Here is a 24280-nt window from a genome sequence, read left to right as displayed (position 1 = left end):
GACACAACTTCTACTAGTTGTAAAATACTACTTCTTCATATCTTCATTGGTATGTTTTATTATATTAGAAATGTTTTGATGTATTCAAGCTCAAGAGTGACACAGAAAACAGAAAAATAGAAGAGTGCCAATGCAAAGTTACATTCTGAATGTAGTATCACACTTCACCATTAGCTCCCCCTCCAACCTTAATTTAAATGAGTTCCTTCTCTTGAACATCATTTTCAGCATGAAAAAGATCCGTCACTTAACGTATGACAAAAGAAAATCCTAGCTCACGGAAGGGAGGCTGCATTTTCATCCGACTTTTAACCCATGTTAAACTAGAGGTACAAAAAAGGATAGACCTTTCACACTAAAGATCAGAGAATCACAGAATGGTCTGTGTTGGAAAGGACCTTAAAGATCACCTAGTCCCAACCACCCTGTGGACAGGGACACTTTTCACTACAGCAGATAGCTCAGAGCTCCATCAAATCTGGCCTTAAACACTTCCAGGGATGGGGCATCAATAAATTCTCTGGGCAACTTCTTCCAGTGCCTCCTTAGCCTTTGAGTAAAAGATTTCTTCCTAATATGTAATCTAAACCTACTCTCAGTAGGTCAGTTTGAAGCAATTGCCCCTTGTCCTGCCACTACATACATGCTCTCTTTCTTGCGGGTTCCCCTGAGGTAATGGAAGCCTTCTCTTTTCCAGAATGAACAAACCCAATTCACAGAAACATGGAATCATTAGGGTTGAAAGGGACTTCTGAGGATCCAGTCCAACCCACCTGCCAAAGCAAGGTCACCTAGAGCAGGTGACACAATGCATCCAGATGGATTTTGAATGTCTCCAGAGAGGGAGACTCCACAATCTCCCTGGGTAGCCTGTTCCAGTGCTCTGCCACCCTCAATGCAAAGAAGTTCTGCCTCATCTTGAGGTGGAAATTCTTGTGCTTGAGTTTATGGCCATTGCTCCTTATCCAACATCAGTGTTGGGCAGCACTGAAAAGAGTCTGGCACCATCCTCCTGACACCCACCTTTGAGATATTTGTATGTATTGATGAGATCCCCTCTCAGTCTTCTCCAGATTAAACAGGCCCTGCTCCCACAGTCTCTCCTCATAAGAGAGATGCTCCAGACCCCTGATCATCCTTGTGGCCCTCCCCTGGACCCTCTCCAGTAACTCCTTGTCTCTCTTGTGCTGAGGAGCCCAGAACTGCACACAGCACTCCAGGTGTGGCCTCACTAGGGCCGAGTAGAGGGGGAGGATCACCTCCCTCAACCTGCTGGCCACACTCTTCCCAATGCACCCCAGGATGACATTGGCCCTCCTGGCCACAAGGGCACTGCCAGCTCGTGGACAGCTTGTGATCCACCCAGAGTCCCAGGTCCTTCTCCACAGGGCTGCTCTGTAGGAGGTCAGCCCCAGCCTGTGCTGGCACTTGGGGCTGCTCCTCCCCAGGTGCAGGACCTGACACTTGCCCTTGTTGAGCCTCATCAGGTTTCTCTCTGCCCAACCCTCCAGCTGATCCAGGTCCCACAGAATGGCAGCAGAGCCTTCAGGTGGGTCAGCCACTCCCCCCAGTTCCCCTTCCTCCAGGTTTTTGATAAACAAGTTCAGGAAGATTGGTCCCAGTATTGATCCCTGGAGAACACCACTGACTGCAGGCCTCCAGCTGGACTCTGCTCCACTGATGACAACCCTCTGAGCTCTGCCTTCAGCCAGTTCCTGATTCACCTCACTGTACATTCATCTAACCCACATCTCCTGAGCTTACCTGCAAGGATGTTATGGGAGACTGTCAAAAGCCTTGCTGAAGTCAATGTAGGCAACATCCACTGCTCTCCCCTCATTGACCCATCTTGCCATGCCATCACAAAAGGCCATCAGATTGGTCAAACATGATTTGCCTTTGGTGAGTGCATCCTGACTACTCCTGATGACCTTCTCTTCTTTTATGTGCTTGGTCATGGCCTCCAGAGTGATCTGTTCCATTGCCTTTCCAGGGATGGAGGTGAGGCTCACTGGCCAGTAGCTTCCTGGCTCCTCCTTTTTGCTCTTTCTGAAGATGGGAGTGACATTGGCTTTCCTCCAGTCATCAGGCACCTCTCCTCCATTATTTTTCAAAGAAGATGCAGAGTGGGCTTAGCAACAACATTTGCCAACTCCCTCAGCACCCATGTGTGCCTTCCATCAGGGCCCATAGATTTAAGTCTGCCTAGCCAATCTCTAACCAAACCCTCTATGGCCAAGGGCAGGTCTTCCTTTCTCCAGCCTTCCCCTCTTGTCCCCAAGGTCTGGGTTTCCTGAAGGATGGCCTAAGCAGTAAAGTCTGAGGCAAAGAAGGAATTCAGTTACTCAGCCTTCTCTGTGTCTTCCATCACCAGGTAGCCCATCTGATTCAGCAGTGTCCCCACATTTTCCCTAATCTTTCTTTAGCTGTGTTTTCAAGGATTTATAGTATTCCTTTAAAGCAGCACACTGTACTGAGGACAGAGCTTTCAGCCGGAAACACAGGACTATTGTATCTGTTCTAGAAGAGACCATCTTCATAATTTTTCACTTATAATGGATGATTGATTTATTCAATCTTTATTCTTTACTGAAATATGACACACAGAGAGATGAATACACAAGAAAATATATTAAGATACCTCATTTTTCTCTTGGGGAATGATATATTACGTAACACATGCTAACCTGCTTGTCTGTGCTCAATTGTAAATGCCTGGGATGTCCACCCCAGCCTGATGATGAAGTCAGTCTATTAACTTGGCTATCACAAAACCAGTGTAGAATACAAAAGAAAGCCAGGCTTTCCAGAAAGCAAACTAAAAAATACAGACTGCAGGTTTTGTAGGAAGAAAGAGGAAGGACTTAATTCAATCAGTATTCGGGTACTGTCCTTATACTATACTGTAGGAGAGCAGGGTTGGGTTCGTTTTGCAGAATGCTGAGAAGGAAAATTTTGATGTTTTCATTTTTTTTAAAAACTCTCCCATCCTGTACATAATTTCATGATTCTATGAGAAAAGGCTTCCTTTAGACTCTCTTTACAATATAAATGAACTTTGGATGATACATATTTCCAGATTTTAGTTAGTACTAGTCAATGCATAATATTAATATTCCCGCAAAAAAATCCTTTTCTGAAGTCAAATACAGAGATTTTTAATTGCAGAAACAGGAACAAAATAAAACTAAACCAGAGCAAAGGGGCCTAGGGTTTTTGTATGTCAGGGGATTCTGCTATGACAATTATTGTAGCAACATTTCTAGGAAACAGAATGTATCAGCAGAATTTCTTTTGCTTAAAAGATTAAAAGCCTTCTATAAATAACGTAAATATACTGCCAAACCTTTTACTTTTGCAGTTTGACCAGCTGTATCTAGAATCTGTGCCAGCACAGCCAGGGAGAGAACAACTATGTAGTGATGAGAAGTCTAGTATTTTTTCTTATCATCTCACTACTCACAAGATTGACTACTTCCCAAAAGATACAGGCTTCCTGACATTGATATTTTTCATGAAGATGTAAAATGAAGACTATTCCTGTGTTAGCCTCTGAAAATCACCAAAGCTTGCAGAAGAACTAATACGATGATTTTACTCAAACCATCTATTTTTCCTGGGCTATCATCCCACGTAGTCAATCTAATTACCCTCTCCTTTACTTCTAGCAGTAATTGCACTCCTCCTGCTGGACAAACAGAGGCAACAACCACAATCTCTTTCTGGCAGTTTATAAATTACAAGAACAAAGAATACTATGAAGCAATTTTCTGCAGCAGGAGGTGAAGCTGAAAGATTTCATCTCTACGGAAATGGCTTCCTCCATTACCTTTAAAGCTATCACCCTAAACTCGGAACACTTAATTAAAACTTTTTGGGGTTTTCTTTCCTGACCCTTTAAAAATAAGAACACAACTTTGATTCAGATAAAAGATACTAACATGCTGATCAAATCTGCACAATGCATTAATCAGTACTGTAGTAAAATTATTATTTCACAACAGCACTAAAAGCAATTTTAATTCTACAGCTTCTGTGTTATGTACTACTTTATACCCAAAGAATAAAAATTCAGATGAAGGCACATTGCCAAAAAATTCATAAGTATTTTTAATGAGCAAGAATAAGCTTATTCCAGATGGCTGTTTAGGAAAAAAGTCATCCAGTTCTTTGAATCTGTGCTAAACACTAGTCCCTGTCAATTCAGAAAATGTAAGCTCTCAGTTACAGCCATAATTTCTACACAGAACAGCGCTTCTGTGAAAGGCTGAAGGTACTGCACTCTGGGATGTGCTGGTCCTTCAGGTTTAATTAATCTACAAAGATAAAAAGAATCTTTCCGGATGCTCACCTAAAACCCTAACTACTACTAAGTCAACATTCTCACTGGTCCTGTTCATCTGGTGTCAAAAATACATAGTTCTGACAAATTGTTCGGCAGCACAAAGCTATAGGGTATCACATCCTTAGCAACATTTTAAAAAATCAGCTTCATGGGACTCTAGTGTCATCTTACAGGCAGATATATTGACTAGTCATGCCAACAAACTATTTTTAGTTTTCTCTACTTCACTATGTGCTCTCCAGTTCTGCAGCTGAAAAACTGTGAAAGCTGAATACTATCCAGTGTTACGCTATACTTAACAAAGGTCTGAACAGACCAGACCTGCTGTGTCTACTGTTTCCCTATATCATATAAACATATTATTTCTCTGGGGAACAGAATACTGTATGCTATAACACAGATCCAATTTTTAAAAGGAAGAGTGTCATTTGCAGTGTCCACATATAGAAATTGATAAAGCCAAAAAAACCGCAGGTAAAACTAAACAAAACTAAACAGAAAAAAGTACTCAATTTCTTCCACAACTCTCTTTATACTTAGGCAGCCAAACACAGAAACCTGATCCACTCTTCGGGCAAACACATAAAAATAATTGTTAAAATTAAATTAATTAAAATAATTGTTGCACATGTATTCCACCTCCTAACCTGTCGCCTATCGAAGGGTAGATATTAAAATTAGGCCTCTCTCCAAAAGACTTCATATGAATCCAGTTATACTGGCAAGAACAAGTTTTATACATATTCATATTCATTTTATGAACTGTCATCATTAATAATTATTATCACCTCTTTAGGTACTGTAAAACATCTGAAGTAAACAAGATTTCCCTCTTCCTCTCTTGCACAGACCAGCTCCAAGCAAATAACCTGGTTACCTTTCATACTACTTTTAAAAAGCAAGGTTAACAGACAGAACTTCGGCTCATTACCTAACACAGTGTAATTATACATAATACATTCAGGGACCATTCACAGTAACAAGAGAATAGCCTACCATGACATAATACTACTAGAAGCTTACAAGTCTGTTTCAGTGCCTATGGAAAGATGCTCCAAGAACACAGCAAATTCTTTTCTGTTCCATATTTCTAGAGTATCTTAAATTACTTAAATGGAAGTATTGATGTAGATGGACAAAAATGATTAAAACCCTTTAGAGTAAAAATTTTTGAAGGAAGATTTACAAAAATCCTCAACTTTGGTATATTCCATATAATAAAAAGTTGGCATCTATGAATTTGAATATAGCACTTTTATCAGTTTTGGATTATCCAAGGAATACAGTCTTCCTACACTTGCAGCTCTCCTTTGCCCCATCATCTTCACATACACTTTTATAGGAACATCACATCCACTTCAGACTGATACAGGAACAAATACGAAGCTTGGAAGACTATGCCCCATCCTTTTCCAGAAGCAGAATTTTTCGCAAAGTGAAATTCTTATATAGTGTAGGATACAAAGTCGTATGACAAACTTCAGTTGTTCAAAATAATGGAAAATAGGACTTGCCTTACCCACAATGAAAAGTCAGGTTCCAGTAGCCTGGAAAGATGAGTATGACATCACCAGCAGAGAACATGCTGGGGTGTCACATCAACAGAATTAAAAAATCTGCCACACCCCAGTATTTGGAAAAAATCTCCACAAAATTTAGAATGCACTATCAATATCTGAGATAATCTTATTCTCTTCACTTACAACATTGGCAATGTTACCTAATTTTTAAAACATTTTAAATGTGTTTTCTAAGTTTTTCTCTTTAGTGTAATTGTATTTGTTATAGTCCAGTACAAATACAAAGTTCATATCAGATTTTGTCTAGAAGTTTTTATGCTTCTTCATGAGCAAGATGGCATAACAGTTTTCTTATAGAGTTCTAACTTTCCTGTTCTGGCACTTTTAAGCACTGAGCAACTTTCAAGCAAACCTCTTCAATATTCAGAGTATTACACATAATAGATATAAATGAGCACCAGACACATGAACTTTACAATGCAAGTTTCTTAATGCAAGAAATTCCTTAATTTTTTACTCTACTCCAGTCTGTAAGTCCATCTTCTCTGTGTGTACAACTGCCTTTTACTGAGGACAAGCCATGGAAATACCATAACTATTTATATATAGTCCATATAAAACAAACCAAACTTAATTCTCCCTTAACCCACATAACCTTTTCAAAGCAACAGAAAATACTGCTACAAAACCAATGTATATTTTTCCCCTTGCAGAATGTTCATGTGTTTTTCTCCTTTCTTAAAAAAGCAATATCAGCTTTCTTAAACAGGATATTAGGATAGATATATATTCTGCATAAATCTACTTCAGAGAAAGTAAAAGAAAATTTGAATACATCTAAAGTAGTTACCTTACTTCTTCCCAGTACTCATAATCACTTCCAAAGAAATCTAACTGGTTCTGTCCTTTCCTAGGTTTCTAAGAAAATTAGTGTGTTTTCAACACACAAAAATCATACACCCTTTAATAAAAATATTTTGTTACTTACCATAAATCAGTTTGCTTACTTAATAACAAACAGCTAGTTGAACTCTATTCACTGTCAACAACTGAGCCATCAGAAACGTGTAGTAAGTAGAAGCCAAAACAAATTACATTGCAATACTAGCTATTCGTTTGCTCCACAGAGGAAACAGGTTCTTACCCAGTTTTCCTTTTTCAGAGGCAAAAAGTAGTAGTAATGGCAGAAATCAAGTATCAGTGTATAGGAACTAAGGATCTGGGTGTAGAAACACAGCTGTAAAAACAGCCAATGATTGTCTTCACCAACACAATTATTAATCCTGCAGAGAAATAAAGTGTGTATATATAAAAACAGAAACACAAATACTTTAACACTAAAATGATACCGTGAATAGAAGATTTTATGATTACTTATGGAGCAAACATAAGAACTACTGGATCCCTTGCACTACCACTTAAAGTGTAGGTTGCACTACTGAGATCACTGCTTAGAACAAGAGACATATTTCTCTGTATTTTCATATAACAAAGATACTCCTGCAACTTTAAGAACTCTGTAATAAAATTGTTTTTTTAAAGTCTGTGAAATTTCCCAGTCCTATGTCTTATCTTTTGCTACTCAACACATTTCAGAGGTTGTGAACTACAGAGAGTCAAAAAACTGACAATGCAAATAAATGTTTTAAAATAAACGTGATCACAGGCTACCCCATTAACAAAGAAATATGACTTAGAAATGAACCAAAGGTACAGAAGACAATAGCATCCCTATTCAGAAACTCCTTCTACATACTCCAGCATGAAGGAGTAAAGGAAACACAAGGATTCTAGCTATATTAAGTACAAGATCAAAAACCTTTGAAATTGGGGCATAGTCTGCCTCACAGAAGTTACGTGGATGCAATTTCATACAAGCATTGGCACAGACATCAGTACCAAGATAAGCCAGAACGACAGAAGCACTATACTAGTACTATTTTCTGAAGTAGCAATAACTTGACAAAAAAGGTAGTTTTAAAAATGGCTAAATCAATACAAGGGAATCCTGATGTCAGTTCTGTCCTCCGCAGTTTGTCTTGCTGGAAATGATACCTCGAAACTACTTTTGAAACACTTATTTTCACTTACTCTGAGTTTTACAGGTAGACATATGAAAGCTCAAATTTATTATTTCCCAGCTTTAAATGCCTAAATGATTAAGCACAAATTAATTAGGACAAATGAACAGCAGTCAAGACCACAAAGTTAAAAATTATTCATTACAACAACAGCAGACTATAAGAAGAAATGTGCTAGTTTTACCATGGACAGTGGTGATCCATCCTCCTCACACAATGTCCACAGCGACTGCAATGGTGTGAACGCTTTGGTCTCATCATATTGCATTTGTTACATAACTCCCAATATTCTCGTTCTAGGTGAAAATGTAAAGACACATTAGAGAGAGTCAAACTCAGTAGCGTGTGCTCATAATAAATCTGTATGCTTGTGATTCTAATTAAAAAAAGAATCTTACTATGATCTGAGAAGAATAAGCATCACATAAAAATCTTTTTCCCACTGTGACCTTAATTAAACTGGAAGATATTACCGCTACTCTGTGCCAGTTTCCTTCTCCAAAACATTCTCTCTTCCTATAAATTTCTACAAAGTAATTATTACAGTACAAAAGCTGTCACTCAAACAAGGAATACTGTAAGTCAATTATTTTCTTATGTTTCTACTCTGAAAAGAATTATCTGCTAGACAGAATCATGATACAATCTCGCTGTCATTCCAGAACCTCCTGAGGAAATAGTGGTACTGCTAGCTAACTAAAATATGACACACAATGAACACTCCAGGAGCATCTTCTTTCTCAAAGCATTTTACAGACATGTTTTAAAGGACTAATCTTTTAAAAGCTAATCTTCAGAGGTACAGAGTAGCTGAAAGTACCAGGAGCTACTATTGCTCATCTTTGCTATTATTTATCTCAAATTGCACCATCCAAATTAGAGGAATTCTTTGAAAATGAAAATTCAAATTATATTGAAACATATAAGATTAACACTGACATTAATTCCAGTCACAAAAGCATTTATTTTCTGTCTTTAAGAAAAACAGGTGGACAACTGAGAAACTTAAATACTTCAACTGCTCAACTTTGTTCCTACCTAAATAAACTTTTCTTGAGGCACAGATATTTCTTGTATTTCAGGGGTAGGAAAAAAAAAAGGAAAAAAAGCTTAATATTTACAGTAGGGCATTCTGAAATTTTGGACTGTAAAACACTGTCCCTATGTAAACAAAATAAACTTATATTTAGCACTTCTGAGCCATATGCAGGTAGCTCTAATCTGGTCTTCCTTGCTGCAAAATAACATTTGGACACTGGAAGTAAAGAAGCCCAGTATCTGAGATCATTAAACTAGCAATAATGACAGATGGAAATTGATTTACAATCTGTTCCTATAAATCCAGTGTCACAAGGGTGTCACTCACTAATAGGGTAGCTACCACCAGAGTTCAGAAACACCCAACTCATTTTTTAATACAATTTATACTATGCAAAAACATATCCTCCTGTCAACCTAGAGAATATAAGAATAAATGAAATGCTACTTCCAAAAGTATGAAACCCTTGATATACGACACACCAAATCAAAATATCATGACCTAGCCTAAACGTTTCACCTTCAGAAGTACCTATATAAAGTATCACTGCCATATGGACTGAATGGAGCATGCAAAGGTTGGAGGGCTATTCTAAGAGATACCTTAAATTAGAAAGCAACATTTTTCTACAAATGGATTTTGCACTGGTCCTGGTATTTTGAAGGTAAATTAAAATTCCAATATAAATATAACTGTCTATAACTGTTCTGAGTGCCTTCATTCTCCAACTCAGGTTGCAAAATCCATGTTGTTCTTCCTCCAGCAAAAACTCTGACTCCAGAATCCAAGTCTGACACCTTACAGTTTACTGGATCAAAGGATCAGTTGCCAGAAGCAGAAAGAACACTGGCATGGGATTTTCTGCAGTTAGTGTTGACACATCTGAACCCCAGGGAGATACACCTCTTTCTACTATCAGCTGCCTACTTCATGCACAACACACCATCAGCACTAAGGCTAAAAAGATCATGTTTCCAAACACATCATCCTAGATTTTCGGTAACATCAGGAAGAAGTGCAAAATTTTATTCTGGGCATTAACCACATCTGAAGACTGAAGTATTCACCCTCACTGCATGTGATACATTTTCTTCATTCATGAGGTGTTATCTGTTATTGTGACAAAGCTCATGCTGTTTAACAGCCCTACTCCATTCTAAACTCTTATGTAAAAGCTCTATGCATTAGATAATAGCACCTAACAGTTCATACAAATACTGTCTTTCTCTGTGGAGAACCCTTAAGGTTTTAAATTTCCTCCAACTTCTGGAGCACTGGATACCATACAGGAATTGTGAGATAAATTTACAAGGACAGAAAGGACTTGCCCTGTTAAGTTGCTACCTTATAGAAATGCAATGTAATCAGCACCATGGTTTGGTTTTTTTGTTAAAAGCCCATACAAACATAAGACTCTGGAAAAAAAAGAGTAGGTACCACACGGCTAAAATCCAGCATAGGACTACCTTCCACCACCATTTTCAACATCGTATAAATTTACTTAGAATTAAAATAACTAGCCATCTCTAAACATTTTTCATTAAATACTATTAAGCTAGTAGCATATGCAGTATGTTTGAAAGTCTAAAATGTAAAAAAATTCTTCCTGTGGAAGAATTTCCTAGCAGAAGGTCCTAAATAACTGAACTTTCTGGTAGAATGTAAGTTTTAGAAAATGAAGTTTTGAGATTACAAAAGGAAAAGTGCTAGAAATTTACAACTTAAAAACAGCGACATACTAACTTTATTCAGTAGGGACAGCTCATGGTTTCCATTAAATCCCACAGAGTCAATTTATTCCTAACTATTTTGAGGATATAAAATAACTTTCATTCAATTATATAGAAACAATTTAATGTACCTGTAATTGGTATCTTTGGATTTTCAGGTAGTTTTCCTGGATCTGCTACTGAAGCTCTAAATAATGAAGCTATACAAAACAATGAGCAGAAGTAATAACCTAAAAAAAAATAAATAAGCATTTGTTAGTCTTTTTCAGATGTACAAAGTACACTACATCAAAAATATAGCTGCTCCAGAACTGAGTTGGAAAATACTCAGCCTTCTCATTCAATTCCAGGTATTTTTTTGATACTAAGTATACAACATTAAGTACTCCCCAATAAACAGTGAAAAAAGCAGTAAACAGTTCCGGTAGCACCAGCAGGTGCTACTATGACTGTACCACTGTTTTTGAGAAGTTCATCCACTGTCTCACCACACAAACACCAATCATTCCACACCTCAAAGCCTCAATATGAAAGACATTCCCAATAGTGCATTTTCACTTCAAAGTTTGTTCCAGCCATAATTCAAGCCTTTTCCCCAGAAAACCTATCAGCAAAACTCATGTGAGCTGACCCACCCAGGCACGTATGACAAAGCTAACAAAATTTAGTTTGTTGCCAGTCATCAGTACTATAACCCCAAACTCTGACAGGCACTGAGAGATGTGGACCCGAAATCCTGTCAACAAGTTCTAAGTACAGGACCTGAAAGCCACATGCAGGCTTTTCACCGGTTTCTACAAAAACAAGTTCTACAACAACACCTTTGAAATGGTGTCTCAGCTTGCCAGAACACAAAAACATAGGACACATCCCACTACTCTTAGCCTTTATCTCACCTTTTGTCTTTATCTTTCACCCTAGTTTTTATTTAACAGGAAATTTATATATATATATATATATATATATATATGTATATAACTATATAATATATATATGTTAAGTGGAGACACTATTTTATTAGTAGAAAAAAGTTAAAAGGACTTACACAAAACTGCCACAACCGAAATATTTCCCTCTTCATAATGAGGAAAAAGGATGACCTTTGGAATGAAGATTGTATTGTACAGCCACACGAAGATAATTAGGCCCATGCAGCACCAACCCTGAGGGTCAACCACAAAGTGAATTCGTTGCCCCATTGAACACAAACAGGCAATAAATTGTCACAGCCCAGGAAGATAATCCTAAAGAGATAAATAAAAATATGTATTTTTTAAGAAGTCTAAACTAACTAGTATAGCGCAACCTACAGGGTTCATATATTCAAATTCACACATTCAAATAAGAAAGAAAAAAACCTGACAGTTATTGAATTACATAAAAACTTACAAACATTTCACATACATTTTTCGAGCACCAGGTAGCAAAATATTTTATGATTTCATTAATTAGTTATATCTGGCTAGAAAACAGTATTTACCACCAAGATGCAAGTAAAACCACTACCTGGGAAAACCACTAAGTAATAGGTAAAGCAGCAACTATCAGTCAGCTGGCAGCAGCAAAGAAAACCCTTCCATCAAAGTAAAAAGTTCGCAAAGCAAATAAGAAATACAGGGAATGATTTATGTTCTACAAAGATTCACCCTGCCTACCTATTGTAGTTTCCCCCTACATTTCATGATTGCTTTCTTAAAGCTTTTATACTAAAACAGACAAAAGCTTCACTAAGAATTTGGGTTTTCCTTGCTTAAAAAACCTCCTTCATGATATTTATAGCAAACCAAGAGAGAAAGGAGTCACTACCCCAACATGTTTCACACAGGTTACTAAAAGGATCACACAGTAGAACCTTTTCTATTAATCACATTTAAAACTTCAAGGTTTCCATTCTTACATTTTAGTGTGCTGGGTTCCTTTTTTGTTTGAGACCGAAGAAACCCCACCAAGTCCTACCATGTGAACTTCTGAGCTTCATAAACTGATCTCCATAACAACACAGCACTAAGTCCTAACCACTATTCAGCACAACTTTCAAGGGAGGGATTACTACTGTTATTTTTTTTGTCAGACTACCTTCATACACATATTTTCATATTGCAACACACACGTAAATCCCAATCTACTCTCCTACCCATTAGTTTCCCCAGTTTCTGGGTTTCAGGAATCTTGTCCATTTCTGATGGATTTCTTTCATTCCTTTCAGCTTCTACTTGTTGCATTGAAATTTTGTTCATCAGTCAGACATCTCTGGTTCCAGGGGTTTTGCTTACTTGTTTCATGTTTGACTGTCCTCAATTGCATTCTAAATTTCCTTACTTAATATTATTCATAAATTTAATTAATGTCTTCTTTGCTTAATTTTTAAGATTTCTAATCAAAATCAGACCCAAACAAGCTGCCTTTTTCCCACACTTTTCTTTTGCATTATTTATCATAACCCTTTGTTCACTAGCCTCTAATGTAACAGTGTTCCCGTTCAAGTATAGCAGAGTAATAAACGTTTATTTTTATGCTAGAAATATACTGAATTTCCTAACATTTGCTTTTAGAACCATGTTGTATATTGAATAAAACTGCTGTGCTGTTAAAACCGGTTTTTAAGTTCACAATAATCATAAAACCTATTTAGGCCTATGATTTCTTTTAATACATAGCACATGTGCACTACTGGCTGTTACATACATAGTATTAATACACTACACACTTATGTACAGACTCCAGACACAAAATGATGTGTTATTATACTACTGAATCTGCTAGTTCTTAATCTATCTGATCTGTACGCTAGCTGCGGCAACCAGCAGCTTTAGAACAAAAAACCATTTTATGTTCTTCTAAATGTGCACTGATGAAGGACCTGTCTCATCAAGCAGACAAGTTGTGGGAGAAGGTGAGCAGACTGTGTCGGGGTCTCCTCCCCCTGCCACGTAGCCCTGGGAGAGGGGCCCTGGGGGGAGGCACGGGGTTTCCCTGCCCCTGGTCAGCCTTGTTCCCCATTGGTTGTTTTGTGTTCCCTGCGCGGGCAAGGACCCTCGGGTCCCGGGATTGAGCAGTTCCTGGGCAGATCCCGGCCATGCAGCTGGAGAAATAAACATCTCTGAAACATCTACCAAGAATCGGTCCATATATATTTCTTTTCCACAGTCTCCTTGTTTGGTGCATCGTGCTGCAGTATCCCTGCTGTAACAAATGGTAAAGAATTGCGAGCAGAACGGTCACCGATCCCTAAGCAACTGATTTGTGAGTAAACCCTAGAAACTTCGGATTCCTCTTCTTAATTTTGTTTTGCTATTCCATATCTAAACTATGAAGAACTGTGGAAAGACTCTTGGCTCTCAGAGCCGCATATGGACATTTATCTTAAACTTGAAAAGATTCTTGAACAACGATTTGTAAATTTTAGCTTAATTCAAGCTCAAAAAAGAACTGAAACACTTCCTGGCATGGTTGTTTAAGAACTTTTTCTATGTTTCTTGGGATTTAATTCTTACCAAAGACTTTTGGAACACCGTTTGGACACAGTTAAATTTCTGAGTCAAAACATATGCTGATGGAAGAATATTTTCGTGAATATTATTTAATTACCGAGACCGTTGAGCAATGTCAGCTGTGTCCTGGTGAAGGCAAGCCTGGCTCAGGGACCGTGCGGCCCAGGCCACGTGCACCGAGCGCTCTCCGAGCAGCAGCGAGGCAGTTCCCGCGCGCGGGCGGAGCCACGCGAGCCGCAGTGTCGGCGGCAGAGCGAGGCACAGCGGGAATGGGGAGACCAGCGGTGCCCGCCCGGCCCCGCGCAGCGCGTGGTGGAGCGAGCCCCATGAACACCCGACCAAGAGGGGCGGCACACAGGCGGTGGGCAGCGGCAGTGGTGGCGGCGGAGCGGAGCCGCGCCCAGCCGAGACGCGCGCTGGAGCAGGGCACGGGGGGGTCATCGCTCGGGGGCCCGGCCGAGACGTGGGTGCAGGGCCTGGCAGCAGCAGCGAAGCTGCGACCAGAGGAGGCGACGCACGGAGAACTGAGCGGCGCGGCCCGGCCCGGCCCGCGCAGCCCCGAACGCGACCCCAGGAAGAGCGCACAGGCACGAGCAGCTCCGGCAGCCCCGGCAATTCCAACACGAGAGCAAGTGAAAGAGAAAGCAAGAACGCAGCGAGACAGAAAACAGCAGCCACTCGGTAAAAGGAAAATATCGTAGCTAAGATTTTAGGAATAGTAAAGTGGTATAATGTTAAACAAAATTATGGTTTTATAACAAGATGTGACAACCAAGAAGACATATTCGTTCGTAGAACTGCTATTAAAAAGAATAACCCTGAGAAATGCATCCCCAAGCTTGGGAGATAGAGAGGTGGTGGAATTCAAAATTGTGCAAGGTAGAAAAGGGTTACAAGCAGCAGAGGTCACTGGGCCTGATGGTGTTCCTGTAAAAGGCAGTATATATGCTAAAAATCGTAGTCATGTTAGACAGTATCTCCATTATAAGCCCCCCCTACAGTCTCCCTTTCCTAATCCCACCTTTCCCTTTTATCCTATATCCTATTACCCCCAGTGTATTCCCAATCCGTTTTTTCATCCATGGTTTCCCTCACAAAACCATGCCTTTGCCAATTGTTTCCCCAAAAATCCCTTTCCAATGCCAAGGGGGGAATGAAAAGGGGGAGGGAAGAAATTAAACCCTCTCCTGCATCAGTTTCCCTACAAAGCATTCTTGGAGAGTCCTGTCTCCCTTCTGTCAGCCTTAAGACGTTCCAGAGAATCTGTTTGGACATTTTTAAAGATTCAGGAGGGTGGCTTGTATCGTTTTAAAACTGTTCTTGTTATGTTTATCCAGTTGTTTTCAGTGTTAAGTTTTAAATCTCTTTTTGTTAAAAATAAACGGGTGAAATGTTGGGGTCTCCTCCCTCCGCCATGTAGCCCTGGGAGAGGGGCTCTGAGGGGACAGAGATGAGGTTTCCCTGCCCTGCTCAGCCTCGTTCCCCATTGGTTGTTTTGTGTTCCCTGCGCGGGCAAGGACCCTCGGGTCCCGTGACTGAGCAGTTCCTGGGCAGATCCCGGCCATGCAGCTGGAGAAATAAACATCTCTGAAACATCTACCAAGAATCTGTCCATATATATTTCTTTCTACGGGCCTCCTGGTTTGATACATCGTGTTACAGTATCCCCCCTGTAACAGACTGTACAATATCAGGGGTGCTGAAAAGGAGACAGACCAGACCCACCACGTTCCTGCAGCTACCGGAACCCCACTACACAAGGAGAAGCAGACAGAGCCTCAGCTTGTCAAGCTGGACATGAAAACACAGAATGAAGCAAAGCCTGGGAGCCTCTGAGCTCCAGCACCAGGAGGAAGGTTCCTGCTCTGCCTGCAGCTCTGATCTACAGAACAGGTTCTGAGCCCTGGCAGCAGACATGGACAGGAAGCTCTGTGCAAAAAAGCCTCTGAGCCATCTGTGCCTGAGTCCAGTGACAGTATGGGAAGGATGGGGTAAGGAACAGTGGTGAGTTCCTGCTTCAGGGACAAAGACACCTCTACCGGCCCAACCTGTCACCTGGCAAAGTATGCTGCTTGCCAGGGGCCTGGGTCCTGGACAGGCTGTTACTGAGACTGGCAGTAGTCTGGCCCTTACACTATTACCCTCAGCTGCTTTTCAATTCGGGCACCATGGACATATCGGGCAGAGCAGAAGTGTATCAGGCATGACTACATGGTTCACAGGGTGTTGACCAAAGCCTGGTAGCCAAGCGGCATCTCATTCGTGCTGCTGGTGAAGGGGGAGAACTTAAGAAGTAGACAGATCCTGCAAATGAACAGCAGTTGTGTAGCACTTACGTCCATAGAACCTTCTACGAAGATCAAGAACTGAGGGTGAAGAGGAGCAGGATCCACCTGAAATTACACGGGGTAAAAGCATCTTTTCTGAGAGGCTGGTTCATCTGCTCAGGGAATGCTTAAACTAGGCATGATGATAGAGGAAGGTGGTGACCTCTGAATGAGAAAGGAAATGGCGGTCAGGGCTTGCAAGCAAAGGACATAGGAAGATGTGGACAACAGATATCTTATAACCAACCAAACCAAGGTGAATTGGGGCTGCACCAAGTGTGTGCACACAACTGATGCAGGAACATCACTTAGGTGCACTAGGATGGGGTTAGAGAAACCAAGATCCTCCTGGAGTTCAATCTGGTATGACATGGGGGATATGAAGTTCCAAGAAAAGGCTTTGTAGAGGTACATACATGACCAGCCTAAGGAAGGCTAGAGGATGTCAACCCTGTTTTCAAGGACAAGAAGGAGATCCAGGAAACTACAGGCCTACTAGCCTCATCCTGTTCCCTGGGAAGGTGAAGGAAACAATCTCAGAAACTACTTTCAAACACGTGAAGGACAAGAAGGTAACTGGGAGTAATCACCGTTAATTTACAAAGGGAAAAAATCATGCAGACTGACAGAAACACAGAGGCCAAAATAACCAAACATAACTAGAAGCACTGCTGACTACTGAGGAATCCATCTGTTTTTCATCTTACCAGAGCAGTAGAGATTCCATTACTTCACAGCACTTCCTCAGAATGGGAAATAACAGCTCAACAAACAAAACAGAGAGATATAATTACTGAAATACTTGCTTCTGAGTGGCCTACTAGTACCATGTGCGAGCAATAAGCAGTGAGAGAAATTCGGGAGAAAACAGTAAGAATGCCTATCAAGAAAATATATCCCAAGTTTTTATCCCTCGGTGACTTAGTTTTGCCTGCATGACCATGTTGACTTTTAAAATTAAAAATCTAAAACAATCATCAGAACCCTTCAAACCGTACCTTAGACAACAAATTCCACAATTAAGTCAGAACCATGCAAATACAGGCTCCACTCTCAAGACAGGGTGATTTTTCATCTGACTTCTGTATCTTCTGAAAGAGACAGAAAATAGTGTGATACACAGCCAACCATCATCACTTGTTCGAAAGGAAGCATGTAACAGGTTACTTTCTATTCTATTTTTCACATCTCACCTTACTGAGTAGAGCTGTCTCCAAAACGACATGTTAATTCTAACTAGCATTCCTCAAATCTCAGTTCTAGGCCATTTCACAATTTTAATATAGATTCAAAAGGATGTAAAAAGAAAGGTCTGTGTAAAACTGCACTACTGCCAGCATGTTTCAATTACACGTATTTGCTTCCTGTATGCCCATTATAATGGTAAATTAAGTTTTGTATTTCTCATTATACTTTGTCAGCAACAGTGAACTAACAATGTTAATATATTGACTTACTCTGGCAAAGTGAGTTTTTTCCCCTTCTTACGGTTTATGTACCATGCATAAATATATAAAGTGAGAGGAATAAAGAAAACTAAGATGTACAAAACCTGATAACTAGGAAGAACGTACTAGATTAAAATTTAAGTCACAAACAAAGTGAATTTATTACTCTTTCAAATACAATGTCAAAAAAGAGATCACTGACCTCAAATAATTTTGTTCTTTAAAATTCATAATTTCTGATCAATAAAACAACAATATACAAAGAAAAAACTCTATGACAAGGTTTATAACAAACTGAGAGAAACAATTAAGTGACTTATATCTGTATACACTCAGTATTCATACAAGCAACGAAATTCTCCAAGCAAAGCAATTTTCCAATGAAATAATTTAGGAGAAAATACAGAGCACTAATGTCGGAAGTTTTGTGGTTTTCTTCCCTTGTACCCTAATTTATAGCTATTTTTCCTAAATAAACAACTCAAATACAAATCATTTGAAAGCAAACAGTAGCTGTGCCTACGAAAAGCTTCAGCTTCACCAAAACATGACTGAGTCTTTCCTACATGATCAGGAATTGTTCCTGCCTCTCCAAAAAATACTTTTATTACAAGATGCCTACACAGCATTTTTTCCTAGCCCTTTTCTTTCTGCCCACTTCCATCAATAGTATCATAAACTCAGTATTTTGTTCACTACAATTACCTGCAATATGACTCTTCATGTAATATCCACGGAATAATGAGACCACAGAATGAGTAAGGCAGGCAGAAAGCCAACACCAAGAAATGAGAAAGCTTTGTGCTAACCAGAAATGTTAATATGAGATACAAATTGCTTTAACAGACTCATTTGAATGCAAACTCAGAAAAATAAAAAGTATACAATTTTGCATCAAGACTGTCCCAAAATGTACTCAGAAAATTGTATTTCATAAATATACCCAAAATGGGCAGTACTCAATTTCTCACTCTAAGAAGCATGACAGTCAGCTCCGAGGACATCCTGCTCCTTGCACATTCATGGATGTTGCACTGATACATAACTAGAAACTGTGCCTCACTTTAGCTCTGCTCATTAAGAAAAGTAAGACTTCTGAAATCTGACTTGCAGAACTTTTTTCACAAGTGCAGAACACAGATCAGTAATTTATTGTATTGTTCACTGTGAAACACAATTTTAAGGCCCCACACAAAGTGAACAATACTATGCTCTGCAATACACAGTTCTAGAGTGGAAAAAACACCACTTTCTAAAAAGGCTAAGCAAGTCAGAAAAAGGAACAAAGAGTAGAAACACAAGAGAGTCACAGTTCCCATAATATCTGTGATAGCTAAGGCAAGGCAGCAACAATCAACAGCCTCCCCCAATTTCTGGATCCAGCTGCAGTTTTAGACCAGTGACTCTCCTGAAATCTGAAGAATTACTGCCAAAGATTACTGATACTAAAACTAAAATTACACTCCAACAGGAAAAAACAAGGTGGACTTGAATCAATCAACCAACCTACTTTTACAAACCAGATTTTAAAGAAGTCACATTATAGTATCAAGCATCAAAACAGAATTGTCATGAAGCTTTTTGCAACTCTTCTGTTTAACAAAACAGAATAGTATCTGAATAGCCAGTTAACATAAGCAACAGCATATTTTTGCTATGACAAAACCCCACACACCTGGCATTTCTCATGTTTATAGAACGGATGGTTGTAGAAGAGACCTCGGCACAATGCAGTTGTCAAGTGGCCGCTGACAGGTGTGTTGAGGTAGGCAAGACATTCCCACCCAGTTATTTTACATTGATAGGATCTAACAAAGCGTATGTGTAAACACCTACGGCATTCATAAAAAATGTCGCTTGGGCTTGGAGAGGGATGTGGTTTGGTATTAACCTATGCACACCAAACCGTCCTTATCCCAAGCCCATGAAAACTGTCCTCACCTACTGCCGACCAAACAGCCCCTTGCAGACAGGTAATAAACGTTACTTAAGAACATTACTGTTTGGATCATCAGTCTGAAGGGAACGAAGACATGCAATTTTATTTGACTAACTACTGGAGCTGGGAAATGAAAGTGTGAAAGCAAGGGAGGCCAAGCCCATTGCATTTCCTTGTGCCGCGCCGCTGAACACAGAGCCAACTACTACCACGTGCCTCTCCTATTACCACTTCAATAGCAGCAAACGTCCTCCCCCTCCTTTACAGGACAGCCAGCACCCTGGAGCTGCATGAAAGCGACACCAGCATTTCCTTATTTCATAGCCAGGGAGATACCCGGCAAGTCTGCCCAAGGCTTCCCTCCCCGGCTCCCAGCACAGACAACGGCAATGCTGGAGCGGAGGCGCAAGGACGGAGGAAGCCCCGCAGGCGCCCGCCCGCCGCGGCGGGGCCGTGCCCGAGGTGCCGGGGCCGTGCCCGAGGTGCCGGGGCCGTGCCCGAGGTGCCGGTGCCGCGCCCCCGCCCCTCCCGCCGGCCCGGCCCAGCCCGCCCGCGGCGCCGCTCCCGGAGGAACGGGGGTCGCGCGCCGGCCCCCGCCCGGGCACGCGGCGGAACCAACCGTGGGCTTCCGCCGCTCCGGCCGCGCGTGCGCGCTCCGAGCGCCGCGGCGGGTGGGACCGCGCCCGCAGGGAGGGAGCGGCGGAGGCAGAGCCGGCCTTTGGAACCCGCCCGAGCCGGCCCCGGCTGCCCCGCACGGCCGCGGAACGGGGGCGTGTCGCTTCGGATGCGAGAGGCACGCACTCGGCGGGCACGGTGCGGTCTGTGCCTCGCCTCCGGCGCGGGCGGAAGAGCCGCTCTGGAAGGGTGGTTTACCCTGCCCGGTGGGAAACCTGTGTGAGCAATCCGCCTGTGGCGGAACAGCCAGCCGCACTGCCCCAGGGCTGGATTTCGCTGTCACGAGCCCGTTTCCGAGCACAGACTTCAGTCAGCATGAGCCCTTCGCCGTCCGTCTTTTTTGCAGCGTCTCTTTGCAGTCCCTGACAAAAATGAGTGCTGCAGACGAGACCTCTGCCTCAGTGTCCAAGCTGCTGCTGGGAGAATCTGGCAGCTGCACCAGCTAGGCCTTACAGTATGTAAGTTGTATGAACTCAGTAGTAGCTAGGCTTCTTAAGAGATACTTCCGCTTGTATACTGCATAACGATGGTTTCATGATAAGGGAAAGGCCCCAGCTGCCTGCAAGGAGGAGGACAATTCCCCACCTTGCAGATAAGGACCTCTTGTCTTTCAGAATCTTAAAGGCGTCCATGAAGAAGAAAAATGCCCCTGGGGTATGAACATAACAGCAGAATCCCAGTCCTTTCAATACCTCTTACAAAGCCCTGCCATAATCTGGCATCATAGGTGGCTGTAGCAAGACCAACTCTGGGAACACCTAAATCAAGAAAGAATCACTTGTGACACCACAGATCTATTGCTGTTTTCCAACATAGTAGCATGAATGTATGTTACGTAGTGAGTGGTCAAATCATGTATATGAATGAATGAAAGGCATAAGAACCATTTGTCAAACACATGCAGTGTGCACTGATTTGAATGGGACACTTGACGCTCATGAATAAAGAATTACCCTAGTAATTCTGAACTTTGCATCCTGGTGTCTCTCCTCAGTCAGCACAGACCAGTTGCAACATTTTCATGACATTCAGGTGTCCTGCTGTTCTGTGCCCTTTGCTCACATAGGGCCCTTATCTGGCCACAAAACCCAATCTTTGTTTTAAAAAGATAATTCAGACCCACGAGGGATTAGCTGTGGCTAAGAGCCACAGACAGCTTGTAATGGATAAATTTTTCAGTGTTCCCAGCTGGGAAACATGCCTTGAGCACCCATTGCTGATGAACATATATGATCATTTGGCTACCTAAAGGTACCCCATCTGTCTGAGTGGCATAGTTCCCACTGCAAATTGATGGGCTCTTACCCTAGAGCATTTTTCCTTCATGGTGATGGATGAAATGGATGAAGAGTAATGTTGTGAATACCACCAAGGCAGAAAAGTCTTCTTTATTATTGATCATATTCTTCCAAAAACATAATCATAACATGATTATTCTGAAAAAACAAACAAACAATAAAATCAAAACAAACAAACAACAAAAAAAAACCAACAAAACAAAAACAAACAAAAAAACCCCAACCAAACAAAAAAGCAGAACCCAAATAGTCAGGTTAGTATTTAGGTAGTTTTCAAGCTTTTGTCAAGATTTTGGACCTTGTCCTGGTTTGTGTGTCTACTGTCTTCTATTACACAGGGCAATTGTTAACATTTCAACCTAAAGTTGCTCTGACCTGAATATAGATATTTGTAGCAGAAACTGGAGGTTGTCTGGAAGGTGAAAGAAGCATGTTCCAGGTAAACCAGAGAAGAGCAGTTCCTCAAGAGCAACCTATATGTGTCGATAGGAGCAGGTAACACTGAAAATAGTAGACATATTAATTGGACTGTTAATATGTCTATTAAGGAGAAGAGAATAACTGAAAAAGTTGTTCTTTTATAAATATTTGTAAACAACAAAGACCAGCCTCTGGCTCTATTCCATGACAATTTCATATACATATTTGTGGCTACTTGTAAAAGACTTAATAAGTTGTGAAAACTTTTCACTGATTTGAGGAATAAATTTTGATGGGAAAAAACCACAAACCAAAACAATCAAGAAATTTGAAGGAAACCATGGATTTGCGAAGTAAAATCGAAATATAAGCAAAGAATAATAGTATGATCAATGAAGGTTTCATGTAGAATGAAAAAGAATCAGTCAGTAATACTATCTTCCATTTGAATACCAGGCTTTGCATTTCTGCAGTGGTATGCTGGTAATGGCCACTCTTTAGACCTGTAGTCCTGCCAGACAGGTTGTATTTTTCTCTTTTTTACTTAGGGATATGAAGTAAACATAGGTTGTGGAACAAGGGCAGTGGTCTTTTCTGGCTTAATCATCAACACTGCCATCCCCTTTTGTTAAGGCTTTTTTTGAGAAAGCACATTGCAGGAGGAAAAGCAGGGAGTTACATGCTGGACTTCCCAACTGAAAAGTCTTGGCCCATAGATATTACCTGACTCTATTGCCAGAATATCAAATCCAGATAGATAGATAATGAGTCTTTGTGGTGAGCTCCACTCTGTGTGAAAAAACATACCTATGGGAAATACTAACTTTGCATAATATGGATTTTACATAAAATCCAATATGGATGTATTACAGAAAGATTATTAGAAGTCTGCAAAATTATTTGCTTTCTTCAGTGCTAAATATTGCACGATAGCACAGAATTCCTCTTGGAGTTTCTGATGTCTGTGTTGTGTTGTTGTTGCTGTTTATAAATTACCACAGGAGCCACCAGCTGTCGTCCTATAAATTTTATTGGCACTCTGTAAATAGTAAATCAGCCTGCTAAAATCAAGCCATGTGCAGTAACAGCTGAGGCTCTGTTATGGAGGGTACATGCAAGAGAGAGATGTGCACTGTGACTCCCGTGATTCTTACAGCTTACAAGCCCCTTGTTTCTTGAGACTGTTTTCCAGGATTCATTTTGAGCCCAACTGTGCCCCTTGACCAATGTGCAGAAGGGGCATTGTCTGTGCACAGATACATCCTGAGCTGAGAAATCAGCCTTCTCAGTAGTACTCAGTTTCCTGGATCCTTCTAAAATGTGCAATTTCATCGCTACCACTTTCCTGCAGCACTGATGCATTGCTCACTTTCTTGTAAACCTTGGTGACACGCAGAGAACACACTTGTAAACTCTAGAATGGGGGCAGAATTCTTGATGTCATGAAGATCCATGTAATGAAGAAAAAAGTCTGTGTCAATGAAACAGCTTGCTGAAACAAAACCTGTTGTGGCCTAGAAGTTTTGTCAGTCAACAACGTGACGTATTTAGGATGAGGCTGTAGCTGTTAAGGGAAAATGTGTCTCGGGCTCCATTTTCTCTCTGACTTAATAGCCAGAAAAATCAAAGGAAAGGTATGTTTTCTAATCTTCCTGCCTCAATAGTAGACATGGTGAAATTTCCTGAGCCTGCGGTCTAGATAGATTACGTGGGGTACTAAGATAAACCAGGCAGTAGTGTAAATTAGGGAGTTAATTTTCATCTTAGGCACTTCAGTGGTGTGAGGAGTTCTGCTCAGATAGTGTCAAGCTGCAGATGTCCTGGTATTAGTTCTTCTAATGCCTCTCTTCCTCCAAGAGTTGCTGTCTAAAGACCAGGCAAGGCAACAGACTGCTTAAATGTTCCACATCTATGTAGTGTGAGGTGAGTTTGAACAAGCTTCAGCAAGTACGCCCTTGTTCAGGAGG

At 40.8% G+C, this 24280-nt stretch overlaps 1 protein-coding gene across 8 annotated transcripts in view; it reads right to left on the bottom strand.

The window, feature by feature from the left end:
* The window catches only part of ZDHHC21 (zinc finger DHHC-type palmitoyltransferase 21), a 37826-nt gene extending 17224 nt beyond the window's left edge, over positions 1 to 20602 (bottom strand). Inside the window, exons 1-7 of one of the 8 annotated variants that reach the window (XM_032096888.1) lie at positions 19657 to 20397; positions 18687 to 18785; positions 17532 to 17624; positions 11761 to 11959; positions 10847 to 10945; positions 8131 to 8242; positions 7010 to 7148 (exon numbers count right to left, since the gene is read on the bottom strand). In XM_032096888.1, the coding sequence (XP_031952779.1) occupies positions 7010 to 7148; positions 8131 to 8242; positions 10847 to 10945; positions 11761 to 11914 (504 nt within the window). In that variant the 5' untranslated portion in view covers positions 11915 to 11959; positions 17532 to 17624; positions 18687 to 18785; positions 19657 to 20397. Of the gene's footprint in view, positions 1 to 7009; positions 7149 to 8130; positions 8243 to 10846; positions 10946 to 11760; positions 11960 to 16542; positions 16699 to 17531; positions 17625 to 18686; positions 19636 to 19656; positions 20398 to 20539 lie in introns of those variants that run through there. The other 7 variants (XM_032096892.1, XM_032096890.1, XM_032096893.1 and 4 more) reach the window with 7 other exon arrangements.
* Between the last annotated feature and the right edge of the window lie 3678 nt (positions 20603 to 24280).

This window comes from Corvus moneduloides, chromosome Z, assembly GCF_009650955.1.
Source record: "Corvus moneduloides isolate bCorMon1 chromosome Z, bCorMon1.pri, whole genome shotgun sequence".
In the NCBI taxonomy this organism is placed as follows: Eukaryota; Metazoa; Chordata; class Aves; order Passeriformes; family Corvidae; genus Corvus; species Corvus moneduloides.
Note: the sequence above shows the minus strand (reverse complement) of the source record. Positions and strands in the feature narration are given on the sequence as shown.